Source organism: Ammodytes marinus, assembly GCF_949987685.1.
Source record: "Ammodytes marinus genome assembly, chromosome: 1".
NCBI classification, from domain to species: Eukaryota; Metazoa; Chordata; class Actinopteri; order Uranoscopiformes; family Ammodytidae; genus Ammodytes; species Ammodytes marinus.
Window position 1 is genome coordinate 25,363,884 of NC_137230.1, and position 12,863 is coordinate 25,376,746.

General features: G+C 39.3%; 1 protein-coding gene across 1 annotated transcript in view; it reads right to left on the reverse strand.

Moving 5' to 3' along the window:
• ush2a (Usher syndrome 2A (autosomal recessive, mild)) overlaps positions 1 to 12,863 on the reverse strand; it is a gene marked incomplete at both ends in the record, with an annotated part of 196,702 nt that overhangs the window by 37,401 nt on the left and 146,438 nt on the right. The window contains 3 exons of the mRNA XM_080028654.1: positions 709 to 892; positions 2,224 to 2,331; positions 9,521 to 9,719. Coding sequence (XP_079884780.1) covers positions 709 to 892; positions 2,224 to 2,331; positions 9,521 to 9,719 — 491 coding nt within the window. The remainder of the gene's footprint in view (positions 1 to 708; positions 893 to 2,223; positions 2,332 to 9,520; positions 9,720 to 12,863) is intronic.

Genomic DNA, 12,863 nt, shown 5'->3' on the forward strand with positions numbered 1-12,863 from the left:
ATGCCTTCTGGCAGGCTATCTGGAATTAGGGAAAATTAAACGTCACACACACATACAGTCCTATCTTCTTTCTTCCTTTCCTTTCTCTTTCTCTTTCACACACATATAGAGGAGATTGGAGGACTGCGGGGTGTTATCCCAAGAATTCTATTTGGGGTAAAGAGAAATTGTCTCAGGAGAGAGAGGGCCGAGGACAGGGAGGAGGAGAAAGGAGAGAGAGAGAGAAAGGGGGAGGATAGGCGGTATCATTTTACACTCCCATAATTAAAACTGAATATCCATCTTGAAAAAAAAAGACAGGGATTAATAAAGGTTAAATGAAAATAAACAGATAAATAAAATTTACGCTCCACTGCTGTCTGTAAGCAAAAGCCAGATCTAATGTGTGATATTTAACGTGTTCGGCGTGTGTGTGTGTGGTCATGTTTGCGTCTTTCATTGGCATGTCAAATATTTGCTCATTAATTGGCACAAACAGACATATACAGAGCGCGGTCCTGAGAGAGAGATGTGGAAGGGACGATAGGAGAGCTTTTAAAACACGGTGACCCCCATACAAACACACATACACATTTAGGAATTAAAGGGATGATTAATCATGGAGCTACAAGTGACGTGTGTTTATGCATGTTTGAGTTTTACATTTGTGTACACACTCGCACATGTTTTCATGCGTGTATGTGAAGTGTGCGAGCGCTTGCTCTCTACCTGCGGTTTGGCACCAGTCCAGTATCAGTATAATTCTGGTCACCGTGGTCTCCGGTAAAAACAGTGTGACCGTCTCTGTTCAGTCTGTACTGGGAGATGTGTCCATTAGGGTGGGCTGGCTGATCCCAGTACAGCTCAACCGTAGAGGTGTTTATCATCAGATGCCTGGGCCTTGACCATACACCTAAAGAAAGCCAAGAAGGAAAGAAGAGGGGGAAAATGAGTGTTTTCCACATCTACTACCGGCACCTTTCATTAGTAGTCATTTCTCTGTTAAGGCAGACAGGATATGCTAGAAAATGAAATGGTGAAGAATGTCATTACTCATTAACACAAAGGGCCTACATCTAAAGCATTTGCCTGCTTGGAGGAGAGGATAATTAACATTTCATTAAAATGTAACTTGTTTGCTGATGCTTTAAATACAAACATTAATATGACATAAAATCATGTTGCGGACAATGACACAGAATGTGTGTGGAGTGATGGGAAGGATGTCTATAGAAAACGATAGATTAAAAAAACATGTAGAAAGAAAGACAAAACATGCAATAAATGAGAAAAGATCAAGACAATAGAGAGGACATGTGGTGGGGAGGAAGAGAAGCGAGTAAACATACACAAAATTAATTTGGATAAAGAGGCATAATCCTCCCAATTTAAGTTCTTTTCATATTTTTTTTAAAAATGCCTTTAATTAATAAAAATCCATGAAGCCATTTTAGTCAGGCAAAAAAACTAAGGTTTTGTTTCAATGTGTGGGCGGCAGTGGCGAAGTGGGTAGGGAGATAGCCTCTGGAGTGCAGGGTCGGAGGTTCGATCCCCCGTCTCCCCGCCACATGTCGAAGTGTCCCTGAGCAAGACACTGAACCCCAAATTGCTCCCGATGGTTCAGAGAGCGCCTTGCATGGCAGCTACTGCCTTCGGTGTTTGAGTGTGTGTATGAATGGGTGAATGTGGTAAGATATGTAAAGCGCTTTGGGGCTGAGAAAATCGGCTAGAAGGCGCTATATAAGTCAAGTCCATTTACCATTTACCAATGTAGTCAACAGTAAGGACGAGGAGAGAAAGAGAGGTGAAGGGTAGCGAGACGTGAGGAGACCAAAGAAGGACAAGAGAGGGGGAGGATTCAAAGCAGGAGAGCAGAGGGAGGAGAAAAGAGAAGTGAAAAGGAGAACACATATGTGAAATAACAAATCAGTAAAGAAGACGTAAAGATCCATTTCAAAAATAATAAAAAAATACAACAGACATTGTTGAATTTCTGTGTTTATCCAAATGATTATATCTTAAAAGTTCTGATATTATTAGGTTTACCATCTATAAAAACTGAAGCTTACCAAAGCTTTTATAATAATCAATCAGATATGTACAACAAGTTTACATATTTTTGGAATTCAGATAAAAACAAAAAGCTATATATTTTTATTTTCATATTTGACATAAGCTGTACATGAGTGTGGAAAAAAATACAAGACAGATTTCAGTTTTATGAGTGCGTGTGTGTATACTTACCAGCCGGGGAGGCTTGCAGGGTCTGTCCTGTGGAAGGTAAACTGGCTCCACATCCAACAGCTGTACAGGCCACCAGCACCAAACTGTAGTCTGTGCACGGCTCTAAACCTGTGGTACATGGACATGTACGGATATTAGCCACACAGGTTATTATAAGCCCTTTCAGGATGGAAAATCATACACATATTTACCACAGAATTTATTTTTAATTTATTTTTTAAATTCACATCAAAATAAACTGCACTGATGATTTTTATGCATAATTAAATGGACAGAGGAATATACAAGTACAAGGGGATCATAGAGAAAGATTAGACAAACAATATTTTTTGTGGAAAAAAGTAAAACAGAAATAAAAAGAGGAAAGCTTGTTTGGCCCGTATCACTATAGCTCTCACTTTCTAACCGTTCCCCTCTCTCTATCCAATTCACTCTCCCTCCCTCTGTTCTTTCCACAGTCTCTCAACGGATGGATCCATATCTGTCGGTGTTAAATTATGCATGCCATAACTCAATAATGAAACAACGTAAAGATGGGCAGCCGCGGAACTGACATGGGATAGGACCGGTCCAACGCTGTAATGTCATCAGCTTTTGATCTATGATAATTATGATACCTCGGTATGCGTTTAGGCTACGGCGTCCAGACATGATTTATTTATAGGCACCTGCTATGCAGTCTAAAAGAAATCACAATGCGACTGAGTGGCCCTTTTACTATAACCACAGGAAATCAGTTTTTGGTTTTATATAGAATTTATTTTAGTAAGATTTAAATACTGGAGGTTGCTTACAATCCTACATGTACCTTCATGGTTATCCTCAAGTAAGAAACACTTTGTATTGATTGACAACCTTTGTTTCTTTCAGATGTATTTTCAGCCTGTGTTTTGATTTAAGGTGGATGGATGAAGATGAATGCAAATCGTGTATGTTGTCATGCGGGCTGACTGAATGTTTTATGGTCATTCACTTAGCTGACAGCGTACAACAGCTTACAAATCAAATTCAAGGGGAAATGAAACTAACCGTCTTTAATTCAAAAGTATGACTGCAAAAACAGGCTTTGGCATTGCATAATAGAGCGTCTTGAATTCTTTATTTCTGTGCTGGTGAAATAATTCATATTTTGCATTATTAATGATTAATGATAAATTAGATAAATATGTTTTAATATTCAGAAACATTTAGCTAATTGTTTTCTTAAATACTAAAATGTTTTATTCTTACATACATTTTAGACAAATCTTGCTAAACTGACCGAAAAACTAAACAAAGGCTACATAAAAAGCTATATAAAAAAAGCTTTTTTTATTTAAAAAGTGAAATTTCATCTATTCAATGGTTCTCCGTCTGTATTTTCAGTATTGAAAGGCAAATGCAATATTGCGGGACTCTGAACATCACAATTTAGTTATTACACTTTTCCAACATTTAACTGAGTACAAAGAAGCATATGTATGATATCATTTAGCTAATTATCTAAATGATCTGTTGCCTTTTCCAACTGTGTATGTTTGGAGACTGAGATACAGGCAGGGCACCCTGCTGTCTGTCTGGGTTGACGGCAGAGAACACACACCCACCCACCCACACACACACACACACAGTGTTATTCAGCGTCTCTTTCTACTGCTTAGCCTGCTTAACATGCCTCACAGCCTGCCACGCTTAACCCAACCTCTGATCAATGTGTGTGTTTGGGTGCGTGTTTGTGTGTGTGTGCAGATGTTCTCACAATGTTACCCTGTGTTTGGGTTAAATAAAGGAAATCTGCCAGCCATACGAAAGTCCTAGGGTTGAAGCGCAGGGCTCTGATGCACTATTTAACTGTGCAGCTAAGCATGTGTATATGTGTGTGTGCACTCTAGCAGAGTAAGTGATATCTACACTGCGAGTGATGTCATTTGTTGCAACGTTGAATAACCCTTCAGGAGTAACCCTTCCCTACATTTTTCTACATACAGACTGAGTCAAAGTGGGCAGAAAACTGAACAGATGACTGTTAATATAATACATTCATAAAATCCATAATTTAAAAAAATAATATTTATCACAGGCCAGAAGTAGGAAACTTTATGGGGCAATGAAGACATTTGGCAACAGCTTTAGAGTTAATGAGACTTAGATGCGATCTGTGTGCATAAACAAAATATTAAAATTGCTTTAAAATGATTGCCTGGGCAGTTATTAATTACAACCAAATGAATGTCAGGAAAGAGTGAACTGATCAAAAACATGCTTGTAAAAGTTGATTCATCAGTACTTTCCAGGAGATTTGCAACACATTCAGAAACTGAGGGAACTGCAAGGCCAACACACTCTGGGAATTGCATTTGAAAGCATCGCCCGGTTCTCCAACCACTTCATCTCATGGTCTTTTAAATATAAACCAAAACAAACACAATTAAACTTCTCATTCAACATATGTGCATATGCAAATGGATGCAAACAAACACACACAAAGAGCTTTGAAGTTTATAGTTGTGTTTTAGATTACCTTAAACACTCTGGCCTGAAGAGGGCAGTGTTGGTCTGCTGAAGAAAAAACACCATGTCTACCATAGTGTGTTTGTGTGTGTGTGCGTGTGTGTGTGTGTATGTATGTTTCTGAGAGCGATAGGGGGAGAGAGCGAGAGAGAGAGAGAGAGAGAGAGTGTGTGTGTGTGTGTGTGTGTGTGTGTGTGTGTGTGTGTGTGTGTGTGTGTGTGTGTGTGTGTGTGTGTGTGTGTGTGTGTGTGTGCATACCTGTATGTTCATGGACCTGTACGCACATACACATGTGTGCTTATGTGCTTGATTATGGAAAAATAGAAGAAGCTTCAATCATTTTAACTGTGAGCACAGGGAAGTGAGAAACGGGTGAAGGGCGTTTTGATATGAGCAGCCAGCAGCTCACTAACTCAGAGTGAGACTAGGCTGTCATCGGAAGAGCTGGACACATTCAAGTCAAAAAGTCAAAAAGAGAGACTGTATATGTGAGAAAGAGTACAAACAAGAGTTTCTTTTATGAAAGCGTGTGTGTGTCTGCTGTGGGACAGTAAAAGTAACTGATTTAAAACAGCATTTTATTGACAGGTTGCCGTCCCCTGTTTGCATTAGAGAATATGATAGGATGATGGGCACAGGCCGCAATACCGCACCAGATACCGGATACACCGTACAGTATAGATGGAGGGAGAGGGAGAGGGAGAGGGAGAGGGAGAGGGAGAGGGAGAGGGAGAGGGAGAGGGAGAATAAGGAGAGAAACATCGGAGGATAGTGGAGAAAGACACGAAAGTGGCTGAGATGGAAAGATAATGGGAAGAGAAAAAAGACAGAACCTACACTAAAGTAAAGTTAAAAACATGAGAGAGTGTAAATGCTTAGGAAAAAAGAAACAATATAAGAAAGTAATGAAAATAAAATGAGTTTTATTCGCACGACAAACAGAAAGAACAGGTGATGTATCAAGAACAAGAAAGAAAGAAAAAAACAGATAGAGAGAGAGAGACAGCGAGAGGGAGAGGAGAGCTTTGATAACACCTCTCCTAAATAATTAAGAGTTTGACTTCCTGTCTGTGGCTCCCTAATGCAGAGAGCGTCTGGGATGGAACAATGAGATCGGGTTCACACAGACACTGCCACACAAGCACGCACATACACACACATATCTCAGTGTGGTAGACAAGGCCAGAAAGTCGAGATGGAAAGAGGTATGAAAGTGCCTCAAGCAAATAGGTATGTATACATCTTTTCATTGGGTTGTTATGGTTAATGCTATTACTTTTGACAATGATAGCTCTTAATTTGTCTGTGGACTATTGTATTCATATTCTTTCTATTTCAGAGTATAAGCATGTTTTTAAGAGCTTGATCTTTAACTGAAGAGAAAATCAGTAATTCGTGTAAATATTCCACTTCCATTCCAATATCTGTTTTTAGAAACAAATACTTAATTTACTCTAATCTAGCTTCAAGTTATTATTTAAATTTGAATACTGTACTAATTTCGCCATGTTTGCTACTTTTTCAATATATATCTGTTGACTTTGAGGGAAAAATAAGACCTGTCTTCTCCAATCTTTGAAGTGAGTCAGTGACTTGAAGCCTTTAAAAGGAAAGAGGATGGTAGCTGGATCTACTCAGCTAGGTTACATGTGGATCCACCATATCTTAGACTTAGACAACACCAATCTTTAACGCAAACTGTCCTATTGAGTTCTACCTTTTAACTGTTAGTCTGCTAAACGTTTGCTTTTGACCGAGTGTTAAAAGTTAGTGTTAGCATTCATGAGGAGGTTACAGGGTGTGCTTGTTAAGTAGATGGATGAAAGAATCTCTCTGCACAGTGTAAAGTTGACACCTCTCATGAAAGGCAGATTCAAGATTCATACATGAAAAGAAAGGTTCTCTTCTATCTCCCCTTCCTCCTTCCTCCCATGTCTAAATGCCTGTACCTATAGCGCAGAGCAATCACTACGCTTGGACTACGGGGGGAAACACATTAATAAATAAAAGAACATACTCTATTCCCTGCTGTTCTGAATTAATAATGAGCCTGCAAAAGACCAATTAAACACATGATTAATGCCATAATCTATATAATTGCAGGCAATAATTCATTGTGAGCTAATGATAGCAATACTTAATATCGATTCACATGGGGTGTCTTTGTACAGTAGTGCTTAATTTTTTTTATGAAGTGTCACTTTTTCAGAACCGCTTCAAATAAATTCTATTAATTAAAGTTTTTACTTGCTTTTTCCAAAGGCAAATCATTGATAAAATGGAAATAGAAACCACAGATTCCTTTTTATGTTTTTTTTAACTTTCTGGCATCACAGAGGCTGCTGCTTACTGGAATTTTCATTCTTAAAGTGCAAACCAGTGAAATGCAATAACACAATTTTCTATATTAACATTGATTTTAGGACTACAAATTTATGATCCAACACTAATTAAGCTCCCACCACTGTTAGTGTTACCTATAACGGCACAAGTGACTAAATGCCATTCAAAGGTGGGCAGTCTATTTTTTTGTGGAATTGCTTCCAAGAGGTAAAACACATTTTTCTGGTCAAAAGCAAACTACAAATATTAAATTGGGTCCTCATTTCCTTAAAATGTGAACTTTTGAACAATGTATACAACACTGTTTGTGTATCTCAAAGTAACAGGTACTCTCAGTTAAAATGTGTTACTATTGTGTTTTATTTTAATAATTTACAATAACAGTACTAGTAAAATTATGTATTATTATTACAAGTGAATTTATATGAACTTCTGAATAACTTAATGCCTCTCACACCAAACTGCTTTTGATAGGAAATACTCTAACATATTATTATCAGATCAAATAAGTTACAAAAGAGTCATTCAAACGAAAACCAATATTATTTGAGCATAAAAAAAAATAAAAAAAATTCTCCAATTTGAATGAGTGTGTGAGCTCTTTGAGCGCCGGTCTCTGACAGCGCTGAGAACCTTCAGAGAGATGCAGAGAAGATGAATAATGGGGTATTAAACATTAAGGATGAGGGAGCAGCATGGCAATTATTTCTGTTCATATTTCACTGAAAACACTAAAAATCCATTCATCCATCTTTTCATCTATCCCACTCCTTTCCTCCTTCACTCTTTAAAAAAAAGGGTCATTATGTGCATCTCACACTCTCTGTTAGTTTAACTCCCTTCTTCTTTATTACATTTTATTATTAAGGTTAAGACCCATACTCTACTTGTGCTTCTCTATTTCAAAATGTTCTGTGCTGTAATTACAACATCAGAACACACAAAGTATGAACTGGAACACTTGAGTCTGAATATGTATTGCATGTGTATAAATGCCTGTTTGGGGATGACTGTGTAAAAGAGGAAAATACTGTCACAGGATACGACATAAAAATAAAATATTGACTCAATATTGACTCAAACTATATAAAATTAGCTTATTTTTTATGAATGATACACATATAAAGAAGAGCTGTTCCAAACTGATCTGCAGAACCTGTGTGGTACCCCTGAAGGCCTTAAACAAATGTAATCTGTAGTTACCATAAAAAGTTTATTGATCCTTTGTTCTTGTAAAATATTTTGATTCAGTAAGTCTGCTGTTGAAACACAGAACTGCGATACATTTAAACAATGTAACCTCTCCCTTATGCATACATGTGTTAAAAAGAGGGCTGCATGGTGTAGAAATTAGAGAGGGCAAGAGAGAGAGAGAGAGAGAGAGAGAGAGAGAGAGAGAGATAAAGGGAGAGAGACTGCCCCACTAGTGGTTTTGGCTGTATACGCAGGGTTTTCCAGTGTCTCACTAGGGGACAGGGGAATTTCACACACGCATGCTGGTTGCTTACACTGGCACATGGGGCTGGTACAGTATTACAGCATATTACCATCTCTATTTGGCATTGTTTGCTTTGCCTCGTGCCTACAGATACAAACACACATGCCCGTGCGCACACAACTCCTGACCATACAAGCCAACCACAGGCACCATGGGAATAGTCTATTGGCGACTGGCAAAGCCGATGCCTGGTCGGAGTCCAAGACAGAGCAGGGAGCAGAGTTTAAAGGGAAAGAGCCACTGAATTCTAGCTTCAAATGATGTCACTTGGTTTTTGCACAAAAAAGAAAAATTATTTGTAAAAATCTAATCAGCTTTAAAACACTTTGCATATTTCAATTAAAAGTTGAGTCAACTATTTCACTTCCAAAAGGTGAGTGTGTTTACTCTGATAGTATTCTATTGGTATTTATGTGCTGTGTCTCTCCAACATTTTTTGTTTTTATATACAGACAACAAAGGTTTGCTCCACAATGCGTCATTCAGGGGTTTGTGTCTGCATGTGTAAGAGTGTGTGTGTTGTGACTGATGGCAGAGGGCCAGAAACACAGCCCCTCCTAAGGGTAGATAAAACCAGACCCACAAACCACCCAGTCCTGACACCTCCATGTTTCTGTGCAGATCTACAACATTAAGACAAGCCAACCATTTTTGAGTACTTTGTTTTGTTTGTGCACTGCGTCTCACGTACTTTCTACTTTTATGTACCTTCATATACATTTTTTTCTCATGTGTGTTTCTTGGTTTTCTGGTGTTTTCAGTGTGTGTTTATGTGAGTGTGTTTTAATCTGTGTAAGGGGCAGGGCCAGTAACAGGTGGCGGGATTCATGTGTAAATTCCGTCATTGAAGGACTTCCTGGAACCAGCGTACATAAATAAAAACATAACAAAAGGGATAAAAGAAGAGGGCGATGACAGAAGAGAGTTGAGGAACAGAGTAAAACTGAAGGCATTTGATAATCTTACCAGTCACTGTATAATTCCTGGGCCCATCGTGTAATGTGAATATGGTTCCGATATCAGTCCGGTTTAGATGGTAACGTTGAATGATGCCATTGGGACGAGTAGGTTCAGACCAGCTGGCGAGGAGGGAGAAGGGGCTTACAGCTGTAACCAGTGGAGACTGCACACCTTCTGGGACACCCTGGACTGTCACTGCCACCACCTAAACACACACATGGACATGGACATACACAGACACATGCCCACACGCACACGCACATACCAACAGGCACAAAACACACACAAAAATAAAACAGATTTAGGATATTTTACAATGTTTTGATAACAGATGGATTTCTGCTAGACAAACTTCATCGCTTTAACACTTCTTTATAATAATGCATCCATTTGAAAGCTGCCTCAGCAATGCAACTTGCCATACGCACTTTAACTGTGACGGATGTAGGATTCCAATCATAGTATTACGAACTATCGCTGCCACAAAAAGAAAAGAACAAGCAATTCACCGTCAAAATGACTGCTTTTTAAAGTACAGTGTTTTGAGCGACCATCGTTTTGTAAGTTCCAAGCGTATTATCTGAGGGCCCCTGTGAATGCTGGGTGAATGTAGAGACCACAGAATCACAGGGCAATCTGCTGCTAATGGCAACAGGGATATCCTGCCTTAATAGACTGTCACTAGCACTTCCCCCACCTGTCCCACACAGTGCTAAGCAATTAGAACACTGCTACTACAACTAAGAGAACACACAAACACGTGCACACACACACACACACACAAACAGACACACACACACACGCACACACACACACACACACACACACACACACACGCACACACACACACACACATACAGACATATAAATGAATACACTTCTTTGAGACACACCAACTGTGGTAAAGAGAGATATAAAGACACACTGCTACTACAACAAAGAAAACACACAAACACGTGCACACACAAACACGTGCACACACACAAACATGTGCACACACACAAACACACACACACACACACACACACACATGTACATGTAGGTATACACACACACACACACATGGAAGAAGGAGGAGATAAGTAAGATGCAGCGAAAGTGCAGTATCAATCAGTGAGTGCTTCAGTGTGCTGTTACCTCAGAAGCCTGTCAAGATTTTGCTCATACATATAACAAATAAAAGCCATATAACCACCTACTCTGTATAAAAGTGTTCCCTAAAAACAATCAACTCAACTTAAAATTCAATGTTAACTTGCTTTGGTGGAAAACCTGACTTCATATCACAGAAAGTTGATTTAATTTACAGTTTGTCTTGAAATTACTAATCCATGCATCTGACGAGTTTACTGATGGGTTAGATAGAATATGTAATTTAACATTTAAACGTGACAATTAATCATTAATAGTTCAGAACAATAAAATATAGTTGCATACGTGTAATAAAAAGCATGCCTCACTAGTATGACTCTCCATCTAACCATACTTCTTGTATACAAAGGAATGGAAACTTGGAGGGAGTAAGGAAAATGAGATTGTGAGAGACATAAAAACAAGAGAGAGGGGAGAATGTTGGACACCAGATGACAGCTGCTGCAAAAGAGAAAGTGGTGTTTGGACAGTGGGGAAGATTGGGGATGAGAGAGGTAGAGAAAGAAAAGAGACAACAGTAGGGAGAAACTGAAAAGTACAGCGTCGAGATCAGCGGAATGACAGGAGACAAATAGCAGAGAGAACAGGACAAAAGGATTCAAAGAGAGAGGAGGACCAATCGCTCTTCCGCCCGCTCTAAGTGACCAACCGTATTAGATCAGCACCTTCTGTTGTCACAGCATGTGTGCGTCTGTGTGTGCCTGTATTTGTTTGTCTGTGCCTGTGTGTGTATGTGAGGGGGCTGATGCCAGGTAATTGCAGTGGTGTATTAGGTTAGCCCAAGTTATCCCATAATTGGGACTGTTTGGCCAATTTTCACTGGTGTACAAACTAATCCAACTCACTCCCTTCCCACCCTCTGCTGCTGGAGTGTGTGTGCTTGATTGTGTGAATGTATGTGTGTGTGTGTGTGTGTGTGTGTGTGTGTGTGTGTGTGTGTGTGTGTGTGTGTGTGTGTGTGTATGTGTGTGTGTGTGTGTGTGTGTGTGTGTGTGTGTGTGTGTGTGTGTGTGTGTGTGTGTGTGTGTGTGTGTGTGTGCGAGGTAAACTGAGAGAACATGGAAGACAGAGATTGAGTTTGTGGTGTAACTGCGTATAGCTTCAGGAGGGTATGTGCATGTATACAGAGCGCTCCTACTGTTCATATGTTCTCCAGTTTCCAGCCAGGATGATCTAGGGGGCTGCTTCAATGCAGGACTGGTCTTTATGGGAGCTCAACTTGGTTCATCATTTGCATCATGCCATTGGATTTATTTGAATAGATTTATGCAAAATGTTAGTAACCTGAAATCCATGCCTTACACCAACACCTTTGTGTGGGAAGCACAAAGATGACACACTAGTCAACGTGAATTCCTACCAGGCAGACTATTAAGTAATGAACTTGTTAGGAAACAACACTGATTTTACAATTTCATAGTTGCTTACACAAAAGGAAATCAGACACCAGGAACAGATTACTGAATTACTATTCCCACTGCCTTGATAAGCTGATAGGATATGGGGCTGTGTTGTGGATAGGAGTCGTCTGCTCCATGGTGGTAATTCATCTCATTCAAAAGCAGCTTTAAAAACAAAGTAAGTTGTTTGCTCAGTGATTGACAAGTTACTGTAGCATTAGACCAATTGCACATGGACTCCACTGTTTGTTTGGGTCCTGCTGCTCTGTCTCTAAACAGTTACAACACAATGATGACCATAAACCATAAAGACTGCTGGCTGTCTCAACTAGCAGCTTTGATCATAAGTTCATCCACTGGTATGTACTGACTTTCAAGGGAAGAGCGCCAGGCAGAATACTGTGATATAGAGAAAGCAAAGGGCACAATAATATTCCCAACAGAGTAGTTGGTGTGGAAAGCCCTACCATAATGTTTAAAAAAACTTCTTTCACTCTCTTCTTCTCTCTGACTTTTTATAACTCCTTCCTTAATGGGGGTCCTACATCCATCTAGCGTTCACTAATCATACACATTAATCCATTCATTATCTTTTTATCTATTAAGCGTTAAAAAACAGTTAAACAAACTGTACCTCCATCTCCCCCTTTCTCCTACATCCACCCCTACAGTAACACATCTAGGTCTTTACGTCAGAATGTGCTCATCATAATAATGAGATGTTAAACCATCTTTTTTTTTTTTTTTTAAAGTGAGCTTTCATCACCTCTAAGCCGGAGAAATTAATTGTTGTGGTG